Source organism: Cynara cardunculus (assembly GCF_001531365.2).
Source record: "Cynara cardunculus var. scolymus isolate 2C chromosome LG 14, CcrdV1, whole genome shotgun sequence".
NCBI lineage: Eukaryota > Viridiplantae > Streptophyta > Magnoliopsida > Asterales > Asteraceae > Cynara > Cynara cardunculus.
The window spans coordinates 3,780,514-3,794,630 of NC_037541.1; the positions used below are offsets into that span (position 1 = coordinate 3,780,514).

The 14,117-nt window shown below is 33.0% G+C and overlaps 1 protein-coding gene across 1 annotated transcript; it reads right to left on the reverse strand.

Moving 5' to 3' along the window:
* Positions 1 to 6,643: 6,643 nt before the first annotated feature.
* LOC112526877 (pentatricopeptide repeat-containing protein At1g62914, mitochondrial) lies at positions 6,644 to 9,084 on the reverse strand. The gene has a single exon (XM_025137305.1). It carries the CDS (start codon positions 9,082 to 9,084, stop codon positions 6,784 to 6,786), a length of 2,301 nt encoding a protein of 766 aa, XP_024993073.1. The 3' UTR covers positions 6,644 to 6,783.
* Positions 9,085 to 14,117: the final 5,033 nt, after the last annotated feature.

A 14,117-nucleotide genomic window follows, 5' to 3' on the forward strand; every position in this document is an offset into this window, starting at 1 on the left:
CAAGGTTGAATTTTTTTTTCTTCTTATATTATCTATACCATATTATAAAACATTTGACAAAAACTCTTAAAAATCATCTTTTTTACATGAAGTATTGCATATCAATGCATATTACTTAAAATTCAAGATTACAAGTAAATTGTGCATAAGTACAACTTATGAAGATCCATGTTTAAATTGTAGATAAATATAATCAAATACAGAATAAAATTTTTATTTTAAATATAAAATCTAAAATATAATTAGGATAATTATTAAGTTCTAACAAAATACTTAGTTATTATCTTTATAAAAAAATATAATATTAAACCAAAAATAATAAAAAAATTAAATTAAAGAAATTACACAAAAAATGATAATTTTTTATATTTTTTAAATTACACAAAAAATGATAATTTTTATATATATATTTTAAATTGAGATATATCTTGCTGCATTGCGTGATTAGTATTTATATAATAAACTAATAATAAACTAAACTATGATTTTCATTCATATAGTTTGTTAAAAATTGCAACTTCCATCCCTGTGCTTTCGAAAATCAAAATTATGGCTTTTGTGATTTGTCCTTGTGATTTACAATTTATTGTTGTTTCCGTCTCTAATACTGACTCTGTCAATGATTTACCGTCAAATATGAAGAATGAAAAAAAAAATGAATTATAAATGACATAGACGAAAAAACACAATAAACAACTGGGATTTTGGGACCAAAACTGTAACTTTGAAAGCATAAGAACGAAAATAACAATTTTCAACAAGCTAGAGGAAGTTTACTCAAACTTCAATTATAATAGACTAGTGTTTGACATCATGCGTTGCATGGTGACAATAATCCTTTTTAAAATTATTGAAGTTAGTTAAATGAGTCGATGATCACATTTATATATTAAACTAATAAGAATCAATAAAACCTTTGATATATGAATCCACCTTATCATTATTGGTTGTTCTTTTAATATATCTATTTATATATAGATTATTTAAATTACAAAAATGAAATCTTTTAACGATTAATGCGGTTGAAAATATTTTAAAATAAMTAGAATTTGAAWWWWWWKTTTCAACAATTGWATGTTGAAAACATTTTAATGTAAAATATAAATGAGAAAATAAAAGATGAATATGAAAAATGGTTTTTCATTAAACTTGGTTTCTCAAGATTCCATGAGAAATAGTTTTGTCAACCGAACTCTAAAATAATTGTTAAAAACATATTGTTGGTTCTATTGGAAAAAAAAACTTAAGAAAAATGTAGAAGACAATAGTTAAAGAAAACCTCTAAAATCCTAACAAAATTAAGAAGAATTGCGAAATAAACCTGAAAAAATATACCATTAAAAAGGGCATGTTGAAGTTTGGTGATGCTACATGAAAAATTGTAACAAAAAAACTTCAAAAATCTCAATAAAAGTCAAAAGGAATACATATACACATTAGTTTTCTCAAAGTATACTTGAAAAAGATAACAATTACAAAAATATGTTGAAATTTGTTGAGGCTACATCATGATTTGTAATACTTTCAATATTCTATTATCAGACGATTAATCGAACCATTGTTGCCATGAAAATTCTAAAAGTGTTGTCAAGAACAAACTCTCCGTTTCATTGAGAAAACTTTGGAAAATCATAGAAGAGAAAAGTAAAAAAAACAAAATTCTAAAATCCCAACAAAAATAAAAAGGAACGCATACCTGAATTAGTCTTCTCGAAATAAACTTGAAAATAAATTTGTTGAAAAATAACAATTTATGAAATGAAAAACAAATCAAGTGATGGAGATGGAGAAAAAGAGATTGAATGATGAACAATTTATGAAGAAGAGTTAGGGAAAATGAAAATATTGTGTTAAATTCAAACATAAATGAATAATCAATGTTTATAGAAATTAGAATGTGAGATTAAAAAAAAAATTAAAGAAGGATGAATGAAAAAAAAGATAAATAAGTTTTCAACCTTTAGGAGAAGCACCTTGGTTTCTCCTTTAATATATATATAGATTTTTGGAACATGATGTGTATGTTTATTTTATAATACTAAAAGGATACTCGTGCAACACAACGAGATGGATCTCGATTTCAATGTTTCGTTTTATTCTTTGTTTTTATCGATGTTATAATACCGTTTTATGTGGTTTTAAGAATTTGATAATGTTTTTATTTTTAAATAAAATATAAATTTGAAGATAGCATTTCTTTTTAAAAATAGATAAAAGTTATAGTTTTTTTAATGTAATTTTTTTAATTCAATTTTTTATAATTTAATTTAGGTTTAACAACAGAGTAATTTATTTTTGATTTAATAATATATTTTTTATAAAGATAATAATTACGTATTCTGATAAAACTCAATGATTATTGTAATTATATTTTAGATTTTTTATATTTAAAATAAAAATATTATCTTGTATTTAATTATGTTTATCTACAGTTAGTACATAAATTAAAATATGGAGATTTAATAAGTTGTACTTATGCACAATTTACTTGTACCATTAAATTTTAAGTAATATGCATCAATAAGCGGTACATCATACGTAAAAAATGGTTTTTATGAGTGTTTGTCAAATGTTTTATAATATAGTATAGATAGTAAAGATAAACGAAACAATATTGAAATATGTGGTAACATTATAACAATATAATACTCTACTTGCCTCAAAATAAGTATTCACAATAGAAATGATACACAGTTTTAGACATTAATAATTACAACACTTTTTGGTTAATCAAATGACAATTATACCCTTAAATAGGGTATCTATCTTATTAATTCTTAAATATATGTGCATTAATCAATGGCACATTTGGAAATTTAGTTATTAATTTTTAAAAAGCGGATACTTATTTTAGGACGAACATAAATAAAAATATAAACACTTACTTTTGAACATGGACGTAATTATTGGTGCAAAAAGTTTGGCATGATTAATATTAATGCAAACACATGGTAATACGATTACATTTAATTATGTCTCGTTCGCTATGCGTCTTATCCGGTTGTTGGTGACGCAATGAAGACAATTAATAACTTGATTCGTCCCAAAGGAATAGAAACTTTTCTGATCTATCAAAGCATTAATGTCGAGAACACACAACATTACTGCTATAGTCATGATACTTTGTTTTTTAGTGGTGTGTTTGATATGCAGAACCATACAAAAACTTGTTTCCTGTTTGGCTTGACATAGAGATCTAAGCAGGGCAAAAATGCATTTTTTGGCCTGCCAAAATGTGAAACAAGAATGAGGGAAACTTGACAAGATTAATAAATTACTAAACTACTCATATCAAAGTAAACCAGAAAACATAAAAGGAATTCCTTTCACCCGCCTACATAACTCTCGTCAGTCCAATTCCAACACATGCAATGGAATGATGAAATCTATAGATGATGGAATATATGAAATTCAATTCCATCACACATACAATGGAAATGATGAAATATGTGAATGATGGAATATATGGAATTCAATTCCATTCCATATGCAATTCAAAAGCCATAATGGAATTTGGTTATAGGAAATTGGTCATTCCAATTCTTCCAGATTCCATAGAGATCCTGCAAACCAAGTTCCTAATTTCCAACAATTTGGCCATTCCAATTCCTTCATATTCCATAGGTGCTAACCAAATGGAGCCTTAGTTCCTAATTATTATACTTTTTATTAACTAAATGACAAATTTACCCTCGATAATAGATCAAGTAGTGAATTTCTCCATTTCATAAATTAAGGGTAGAACTGAAAAACGGACGCTTACTTTTGAAAGTGGACACTTATTTTTTGGGACAAACTAAAATAGAAACATGGACATTTATTTTCCTGAATGACTTATCCGTGCTGAACTGCTTTATCGTACCCTAAAACAAGAAATATCCACAATACTAAGGAGTAGTTTACCAAACTCTTACAAGGTGAGCATGACAAAGATCAATAATCTTTGCCCGGTAAGAGGCATAAGGACCAAAAATCATACCCGGTAAGTAAGGGAGAAAGACTCTGTAACACCCCAATTCCACACATTGCATGTAACACATATTTCATTCATACATTAGAAATACATGTTTATACACCACATAAGTCCCTTAATACAAGAATCTACCAATACATAATATACGGTTCAAAATTTTAAAATACAATTCTTGTACTATTCCACGTTCATCTAACAAAACTATACATATCATTGACAAATCTTCATGCAGATATATATAAAGGAAAATATTACATTTTCCCCTTCCCCTTACCGTCTGCACCTCCTGCAACACATATTTAAAATCACAAAACGAAGGTTAGACCGAAAGGTCTAGTGAGTTCCCTTTTTATGTTATTGCAGGGTGAGAATCACCAAAACTTTATTTAAAACCACTTTTCATATATGTATAACAAATATATGAACAAGTAAGAACATATTACCAGAATCTTTCCATTATTCAAGCCAAACTCTTTGCTTTCAAATAATACATCAAAACCCAAATAGGTTTGTACTAACTAGGTTTATCATGATTTTCAATTAAACAAGGTTTATTCAAAGTTTCAGGCCAAACCTGTTATCCCCTTCTCAATAACATCCCAACTACGATTTCCAATAAGAACTCTGATTCTAAATCTTTAAATCACAAAGAAATAAAGATCCCAAATCACAGTAATCTTAAAGGATATAATAGTAATAATTATATTACATATCACACATACATATGCCACCCTTATCCCATGGTATACCTCTCTTTGATATGTCACCCCTATCCCATGGTACACCTCTTCTTGATATGTCACCCTTATTTCCTCATCAAAACTTTTTACAAAATAATTCCAATTAGAACAAACCGCAGTCATAAATGTCCTAAATGGAATGTCATCAGTTCAAAATCATTTTTATCAAAATTTCCCATTCTTTATAGAGAATACTAAATTGATGGTTTTTATGAACCATACACAAGTCAACACTCACATCCAGTCAACATAGACTTGACCGGACTTCATCTCCGGTCAAGCCTTGGCCAATTAAACTAATCCGGACAACTCATCCTTTGTCCGATTTACAAATCCGGACAACATTCTCAAAGCTTTGTCCGATTTACAAATCCGTACAACGTTCTCAGCTATGTCCGATTTACAAATCCGGACAACATTCTCAAAGCTTTGTCTGATTTATATCTAAATCGGACAACTTATCATTCGATTAACAAATATACCGGGCAACCCTTGTTCGATTTAGTATCTAAACCGGATAGCCCTTGATCGTATTCCTACTTCTCCGTTCAAAACATTTAACCGATTTTCAAAGATAGAATTTCCCCAACCTAATAGTCCGATCAACACTATGTTCGGTTTACTCTAAATCGGATGACACTGTGTCCGATTTATATCCAATCCGGTCAACCCTTTGTACGATTTATTCTAATCCGGATAAACAGTTATCCGATTTAAACTTAAACCGGGTGAAAAGTTATACAAACAATTATGCAATTCAAAGAGATTTAAAACATTTAAACCACTCACCTTTGAAATACTTTTGAGAAACAAGATTGAACCCAACTTGAATCTACCTCTTGATCCCAATCAAAATTAATCCGGACAACCTTCTCTCAATTCTCCCTCAGGTTTTCAAAATGGCAAGAAGTTTAATTGTGAGTTACAACCTACATTTATACCCCTTCCAAAAGTGGAAGCCGGCTATACCCGGCTCATGCACACATGCATACATACCCATGCATTTTTCATACCTTGCACATACATGCATGTTATATATATATATATATATATATATATATATATATATATATAGATATATATATATATATATATATATATATAACATGTATGCATATAATAACCAGGCATACTAATATATTTTTAGATATGCCTACTCACTTTTCGCATACATATTTATGCATAAATTTCACATACTAGCATGATCAAATATACCAATTTATAATGCTAACACGTAATCATATAACAAATAATCACGTATTAATTACCTCAGGTGATAACCAAGATCCGGTTATCACAGACTCTTACTGCAATCCGTTTTAATGGTCGAGAATGTTACTTGATGACTCTTGCCGGTAAGCACTTACCCGGTTTGCGTTTAGTAAACGGCCCCCAACTTACAAATAGAAGTGTAGATAAGACAAGTTAGCTCGTGAGCCGGTTGTCAAAAAGGTCGGTGAGCACAAGCGAAACCAAGTGGGCTCATTTGACTATCTGAGCCAAGCTCGAATCTAGTATTGCTTGGGTTCAACTTCCTTGAACTGTTTGATCATGTACAAAACCTTCTCTCTTAAGAGAGTTTGCAAACCTTTAAAATTCGGTGGATGTTGCATATACACTTCTTCGAAATCACTAATAAGAAATGTATTCTACATCTAAGTGTTAAGCAAGTTTACCATCTCCCATGTGTTGTTCTTCTCCAAGATCTTCGTTTCCTCCAAAATCGCTTTCTTCCATGGCGATCCTATAAAGCAATTTGTTCAACTTATCGGAAAAAAGAAAAGAGAGACTTAAACCAGGGTGTTTTCTAGAATCAACTCACAAAAATGGTTGAAGCTATAGAAACAAAGCACCAGAGGTCAGTAATATATCAATGTTCTAAAAGAAATTTGCAGATGCAGTTTTAAAACAGCATATCGGTCCACAACATGTTGAAAAACTTGTGTCGAAATCAGGCATATCATATATTTCAGAAAGAATGAAATGGAGTAACAAAGATGAGACATAGCCCTGTTAGCATGGTAGCAGCCGTTCAATAAAATTTGGGACAACGGTTTTGCTAAGCGACCCCTATCTCTGCATTTTCTTTGTATAGTTCGGAGAGATCATTCCCCGTTCCACAAATCGTAGCATAAGCTTCTCTGCATCAAGTGACATTTGATTTGCAACCAATCTTTTGCTCACTTTCTCGCATAGTTTCAAGTCAGGAACCAGATTACGACTAAACATTCTACACGCCACTTTATATGAAGAAAGGGGATCGCCCTTCTTCAAATAACTTTCAATAAGTATATGACAACTATTGGCATCAGTTCTTGAAGCTGTCCTCAAAACTTTACCCAAGAGTTTATAGGCATCATCAAGATTCCCCAATGAACAAAGTTTTTCAATGACTTGATTGTAAGCAGTCTTCCATGGCTGCCTTGAAAGCATCTTCTCTAATAAAGACAACAATTCTTGTACTCTACCATGCTGACAGAATCGGTGTATAACAACCCTGTATGTAACTGGGGTCGGGATTAAACTTTTGTGGAGCATTTTCTTGGTCATTTCAACCGCTTCTTCAATGGATCCCTTCTTTCCTAATGTATCGATTATTGTCGTGTATGTAACTGCATCAGGTTGTATGTTATTTAGGTACATATCATCAAGAACCGAAAAGGCAGAGTCGAAATCTTCCTTTTGGCAAAAACCATGTATGACACTGGTGAAATTTACCACATTAACAGTGCATCCTTTATTAAGACATTCTTCCATCAACTTCTTGGCATCTTCCGGTCTTCCTTCTTGACAGAAAGATTGGATCAACGGGTTAATTTCAGCCGGTGGTGGCAAAAATCCTTTCCCAATCATATCTTTAACAACATCATGGGCCTCGGAAAGCTTTCCTTCCCTCCTAAAACCATGCATCAAAACGCTATATGTAATAGAATTTGGAACCCACCATTCCTCTTCGCTCAGATTCAACATCTCTTTTGCCTCTGATGATTTCCCATCATGGCAGAGGCCGTTCAACAAGACTGTATATGAAACAGTGTTTGGCTTGCAACCGAGCTTCAACATTTCTTGAAGCAACTGTTTACCTTCATCCACTTTTCCCATTTTACATAAACCATTTATAACATCGGTGTAAGTGACTATATCCGGTTTACAACCCTTAGTGTACATCTCATTAACAAGTTCTTTCGCTTTCTCTATGTTCCCCACTTGACAAAAAGAATGGATAATCGCACTATACTCGACCTTATCAAAAGAAAACCCTTTTTCTTCGGCTTCCCTCAGAAAACAAATCGCCTCAACTCCATAACCATACTTAGAAAGCATATGAATTAGCATATTATAAGTAACCTGATCAGGGATTAACTTGCTTTCATTCAACATTTTCTTCATCAAAATCCTAATATCTTTGATCCTATTCGTTTTACAGTAAAAACCCATCACCGTATGGTAACATACCTTATCGGGCGCACACCCTTTTGCCACCATATCTCTGATCAAATCCATTGCGTCTTCAATACGATCAGCATCACAGTAACCTTTGATCAAGCAATTGTAAGTCACAACATTAGGTGCAATGTCCACCAATTCCATCCTTTCTAATATCTTCAATGCCATTTCCAATTTACTAGCTTTCACCAAAACATAAACTGCAATGTTATATATAACCAAATTAGGCTCGATCTTAGCCTTCTCCATCATCGAGAAAACCTGCAACGATTTCCTCCAATGGCCAGCCCGGCTGTATGCCATCATCAAGTAACCAAAAACTTCTGCACGAAGCCGGATTCTTCTACGAGCCATAAGGCGAATAACTCGTTTAGCACCTTGATACAAACTAGTTCTTCCAAGAATCTCGAGCATTGCGTTATAAACAATGGGGTGATGCTGGTAGCGCCATTGCCGGTCCGCCCAGTAAAACAATTGCAACGCAACCCGTGCATCCTTCTGATCCCGTAGCACAGCACAAACTTGCTGAGTCTTCAAACTTCGAATCAAATGTCTCAATTCCTCTTCGAAATTTGGGGTCCATGTGGATCGTTGATCGATTAATCTACTAACTTCTTTAACCAATGGGTGTTGTGTTTCATCCCCGTTGTTTTCTACCCTTCTGAAACACCCAATTTCTTGACCATTCCCAATGTAATCTCTCGAAAGCTTAAAATCAACTTCATCGCCCAATTCTACAGACGAATCAAAATCCCTACCGCTACCAAAACGATTCAAAACCCTAAATTTATCAGCACCCGATTTCTCATGGCTAAGATAGGCGTTTTGGTTAGGGTTTTGTGAATGAAACGCGTGAAGGAGTGTTCTTCTACATGTAATGGATTCTTGAAATTGACAAGAATGGCGTACGAATTGAAAGAGCATCTGATGAACTCAAAATTTGAATGCTGGAATAGATGTCAAAAATGGATAAAGCTTACATGATTGCACTTTTGAAGTCTCGCTGAAATCGAACTTGTTTCATTTGTTTGCAGTCGAGAATTTTGCAAGTAGTTTTTAGTTTTTACAAAAAGATGACAACTTTTAATTTCTTTTAAACAACTAATAATAGATAATGTTTGTTTCTTTTTCTCTACTGATTGAAATATACTCTATTTCATTCCTTCACAAACATGATTAAATGATGGTGGACAGAAGAAAAGGATAGGACTGAACATGACTGGACGAGACTGGACTGGACATAACAAGTGTATGTCTGATGTTTAGTACGAGTAGGACTGGACGGGACAGAACTAGACAAGTTACCCTCAAAAGTTATTTGATGATTTTAAATATTATATAATAGTTATAATTAACACAAATAAAGTAAATAACTAAATAATTTAATTTATAAATATTTTTACACAATTGTCATATAAATGAATACATACATATATAATTGTACAAAATTTGAATGAAAATTATGATATAATTGATGGTGGTGGTGATGGAGATGGTTTTGGTTATGGTGGAGGTGGTGATGGCCGACGGTAGTAACGACGATGGGCAGTGGTGGTTATGGAGGTAGAGGCAGTGGTGATTGGTGGACGACAGTGGTTATAGAGGACGTGAAGATGGTGGATTGTGATGGATTGTGGTGGTGGTGGTGGTGGTGGAGGTGAGGTGGCAATTGACAGTGATAGTCGGTGGTTGACGGTGGTTGTGGAGGTTGTGGAGGACGTTGAAGTAGAGGAGGGGTTAGAGGTGCCCAATAGTGGTAGTGGTGGTTGGTCACCAATGGTGCTTGTAGAGGTGGTAATGGATAGTGGTGCTTGTAGAGGTGGTAATGGAAAGTGGTGGTCGATGGTCAACGGTGGTTGTGGAGGTCATGGAGGAGGTTGTTGCAATATATGAGGTGTTGGAGGGGGGCTAACGGTGGTAGTGTTGGTGGTAATGTGTGGTGGTGGTCGATGGCAAATGGTGGTTGTAAAGCTAGCAATGGACTAGTCGGTGGTCGACGGTGGTTGTGGAGGTTGTTGTAGTAGAGGAGGAGTTGGAGGTCACGAACAACGATAGTGGTGGTGGTCGATGGTCGACTATGGTAGAGGTGGCGATGAACGATGATGGACGGTGGTTGTGGAGGCGTTGGAGGATGTTGTTGTAATGGAAGAGGAGGGGGAGGGGGAGGTGGAGGTGGAGGTGACCGCCGATGGTGGCCACGGTCGAAATTAGCGGTGATGACCATTAAAACAAATATCATATTAAGGTTATATATCAAACTAGGGTTTATTAGTAATATTTTAATTTTTGTCTCATTCTTATTCCACCTATTTTGGTGGAACAATATAAATTTTCTTTTGTCTCATGCTACCCCACATTGTTCTAGTTCTTGTCTATGTCCCATGTCACGCCAAACATGGGACAATGAATTCATATTCTGTTTCATGCTGCGCCAACGTGGGACAGTGAGTTTTGTCTCGTCCCATCATGTCCCGTCCCATGTATCAAATGCAACCCTAATGTCTTAGGTTCACAATGAAATTTTCATACACGAAATAAGACATTGATTTCACAATTTTTATCAAATTTATGGGAAATGTGGCGCTCTAGGCATTGTCCTCCGGTCCACAACATAAAACTGGTTTGCAACTGAACCTGCCTTAATAGTATAATATTACAATTGATGTTATTTATATGGTAATACTGTAAATAATACTATAGAGATATCTAGGTATGTTAAAATGGTACTCGTACAATGCAGCGAGATACATCTCGATTTTAATATTTTGTCTTATTCTTTATCTTTGTCGATATAATACGGTTTTATGTGGTTTTGAGAAACTGATAATTTTTTTATTTTTCAATAAAATACAAATTTAAAGATTTCATAAAAAATATTGAAAAAAATATATCGATATTAATATCAAATAAATTATTTAAAAGTTCTCCTTTTTTGTAATTTCTTTAATTCAATTTTTTTATTATAACTTAATTTAGGTTTAATAACAAAGTAATTTATTTTTTATTTAATAATATAATATTTTTATAATGATAATAATTAAGTATTCTGTTAGAACTCAGTGATTGACTTAATTATATTTTAGATTTTTTATATTTAAAAATGAGATGTTTATCTTGTATTTGATTATATTTATCTACAGTTAGTTATATGAATTCAAAATTGAGCTTTATTAAATCGTACTTACGTATAATTTACTTGTAATCTTGAATTTAAGTAATATGCATAACTAAATAGTACTTGATGCATTAAAAATGGTTTTAAAGATTTCAACTCAAATATTTTATAACATAGGGTTGGGTTCACGTGAGACCAAATGTTTTTGTGAGACCCCTGAGACCAATTTATGTTCATTGATTAACTTTATAAGTTAATGATCTAATGATCTAAAGTTGCACGGTGACAATTTTGTGATTATTGAGAAGTCTCGTGGTAATTTTGTGATTATGAATGTTTAAATTGTAGATCTAATCCAAATGTTGAGAATTGGTCTTACGGGTCTCACGAAAAACCCTTGTTCTCATATGATCTCAAGTCTTATAACATAATATATATATATATATATATATATATATATATATATATATATATATATACTAGNATATATATATATATATATATATATATATATATATATATATATATATACTAGTTGTGTACCCGCGCAATACGGCGCGAGCTGTGAATTTTAACGATTTTAAAGTTTCACTGGTTTTATTAGAGAATATTTTACGATGATATAAGTTACACTTGATTTAGGCAAGTAGTTATCGACAGTTTTTTATACTTACTGTTTAGGTTTTGAAGCTTCTGACCACTGCACCTCGTAAAAGGGCACGACCCCCTTGACTCCGACATTCAGTGATCCCGGGTGCTAATTAACTTATACAAAAGTGCTCTTCGCCGCTCTTAGTTCATATCACAACTTAACTATAACCCCTTTAGTCTTGTGTAAATCTTGACCAAACGSCCAATGATTACTAAATTAAACAATGGTCTCATGTTAGACATAGTGAATGTAGAGAATATTTGAACTTCAACTAAAAAAGAAACCGGATATTTTTCGATTACATAATAACGATAAMYGAGTGTTTAGAAGMTCAGATCTCCTAAACCCATCAATTGGCACAAACCATTGAACGGTTGGCTTTGCATTATTGCATACATGTTGTGCCGATACGATCAGCGATCTCATCCCACGAGTGACTATCGATTTCGATTCCACTCTGCAAGCTCTTCCCATGAGTAACTATCTATTCCGACTTGTGGACTCGCATGAGAATSTCCGTAACAGTAGATATTTGCTTMTGTGGCGGYAGTGGCAGCRGAGGTAGCCGGATGAGAGTAGACTCTGAAGTTGGGAGTTTGGCCAGTAAGATGTTGAAAATTTTCTTTAAACTGAGAAGCATCTGTAAAATAATAGCCTCGGTCATGGCCACTATATACCACAAATGTTGAGATATACCTTAGAAGCAGTGTAAGCATCCATTCCTCAGGTCATAACAGCAGCAGAAACCACCATATCAACAGATGAATAGCAAATAAGCCAATACATTCAAAGTTTGGCAAAGACTCCACATGACCAAAGGAGTAGAGGTCTGATCTGTTTAGGCAATTACACAAGTCAGTCTAAACCAGAACAAGAAAGAAACAGTGAACCATTTTTCAAAACACAACCCGACTATACACCAAGACAGCTGCACAAGATTGTAAAGGATATATTGGCCAATATTGAGACTTATATTAATACCACAACACCACAACATATTGGCCAAACTGTGCAATATTTATTCCATCACCTCAAATCATTCACAGTCCCAATCACCTCAAATCATTCCCAATACACTGCCATAAAATATATATGATATGTGATGAAAAAAATGGTAATATTTAACAAAGAAACAATTGAAACATTTTTGAGGTGATATGTTGTTTTTTTGTTATTTGAGTTTGCAAACCCTGCGAAGTCTTTAAGACCAAACATGTGTCATGGTCAACAAACCAAAATAATAGATAAGCAAATGCAAGTCACCAACTCAAAAAATCTGTACATTATGCTTACAGTATAAAAGTATGCAAATAATTTCAGTCTAAGACAACCATCCATATTTGTGGTGAAATCAATCATAAAAAGGGTAAACTTGAAATTGATTATTACACAAACAATTAATTCCAAACACGCTTGATAGTGTTAATCCAAATTTTCGTTTTGAATAATCACATTGATTAGTCAACAGCCGGGTTTTTTAGATAGTTTTTCATATTCAATAATTATTGATATTGTAATAATCATTTATATAGAAAACTAAAACTAAGAAGCAATTGATACAAAAAAGGCAAATTTAGAAAAATGGAACTAACCGATTTCAGTAGCAATCAATAGAAAAACCAATTCCATCCAAATCACAAAGAGAGCCCGTCTTCAGTGTGGGAAGGAGCAGGACTGAAAAATGTGTTGGGTCTGTGAAGAAACAATTAGCAGGGTAATTGAATAATAACAATGAAAGGGGATAAGTAACAGGAAAATAAAATGTTCCAAGATTTCCAAATCTAAGAACAAATACAAAATTGATGCATAAAAATTAAATCAATATAGAAAAGTGGCATAAAATCAATAATGACCATCTTCATCAATGTGTAAGATATGCTACACACATGACACAGGAATGAAGCTGTGCATATATACCACAAGCTAGGAGTCCATAAGACTACTTTATAGGCACACCAGCATGTTGGCAGAGACCATAAATCTTACCTGGTAAGGGCAAAGGCAAGGATCGGGAGTCTTACCCGGTAAGTGTGACAACGAATCTTACCATGATTAACACTTATCGGGTAAATTGTTGCATACGATACTGTTTTGATGGACTAAAATCACACCCGGTAAGTAAGTGATAGAGTTGATTTTGTCGGTAAACACTTACTTGGGTAAGTATCGGTAAACAGCTCCTAAAAGAGA

Coding starts and splice junctions, on each gene's coding strand:
- LOC112526877 (XM_025137305.1), bottom strand. CDS start 9,084: ATGCTCTTTCAATTCGTACGCCATTCTTGTCAATTTCAAGAATCCATT.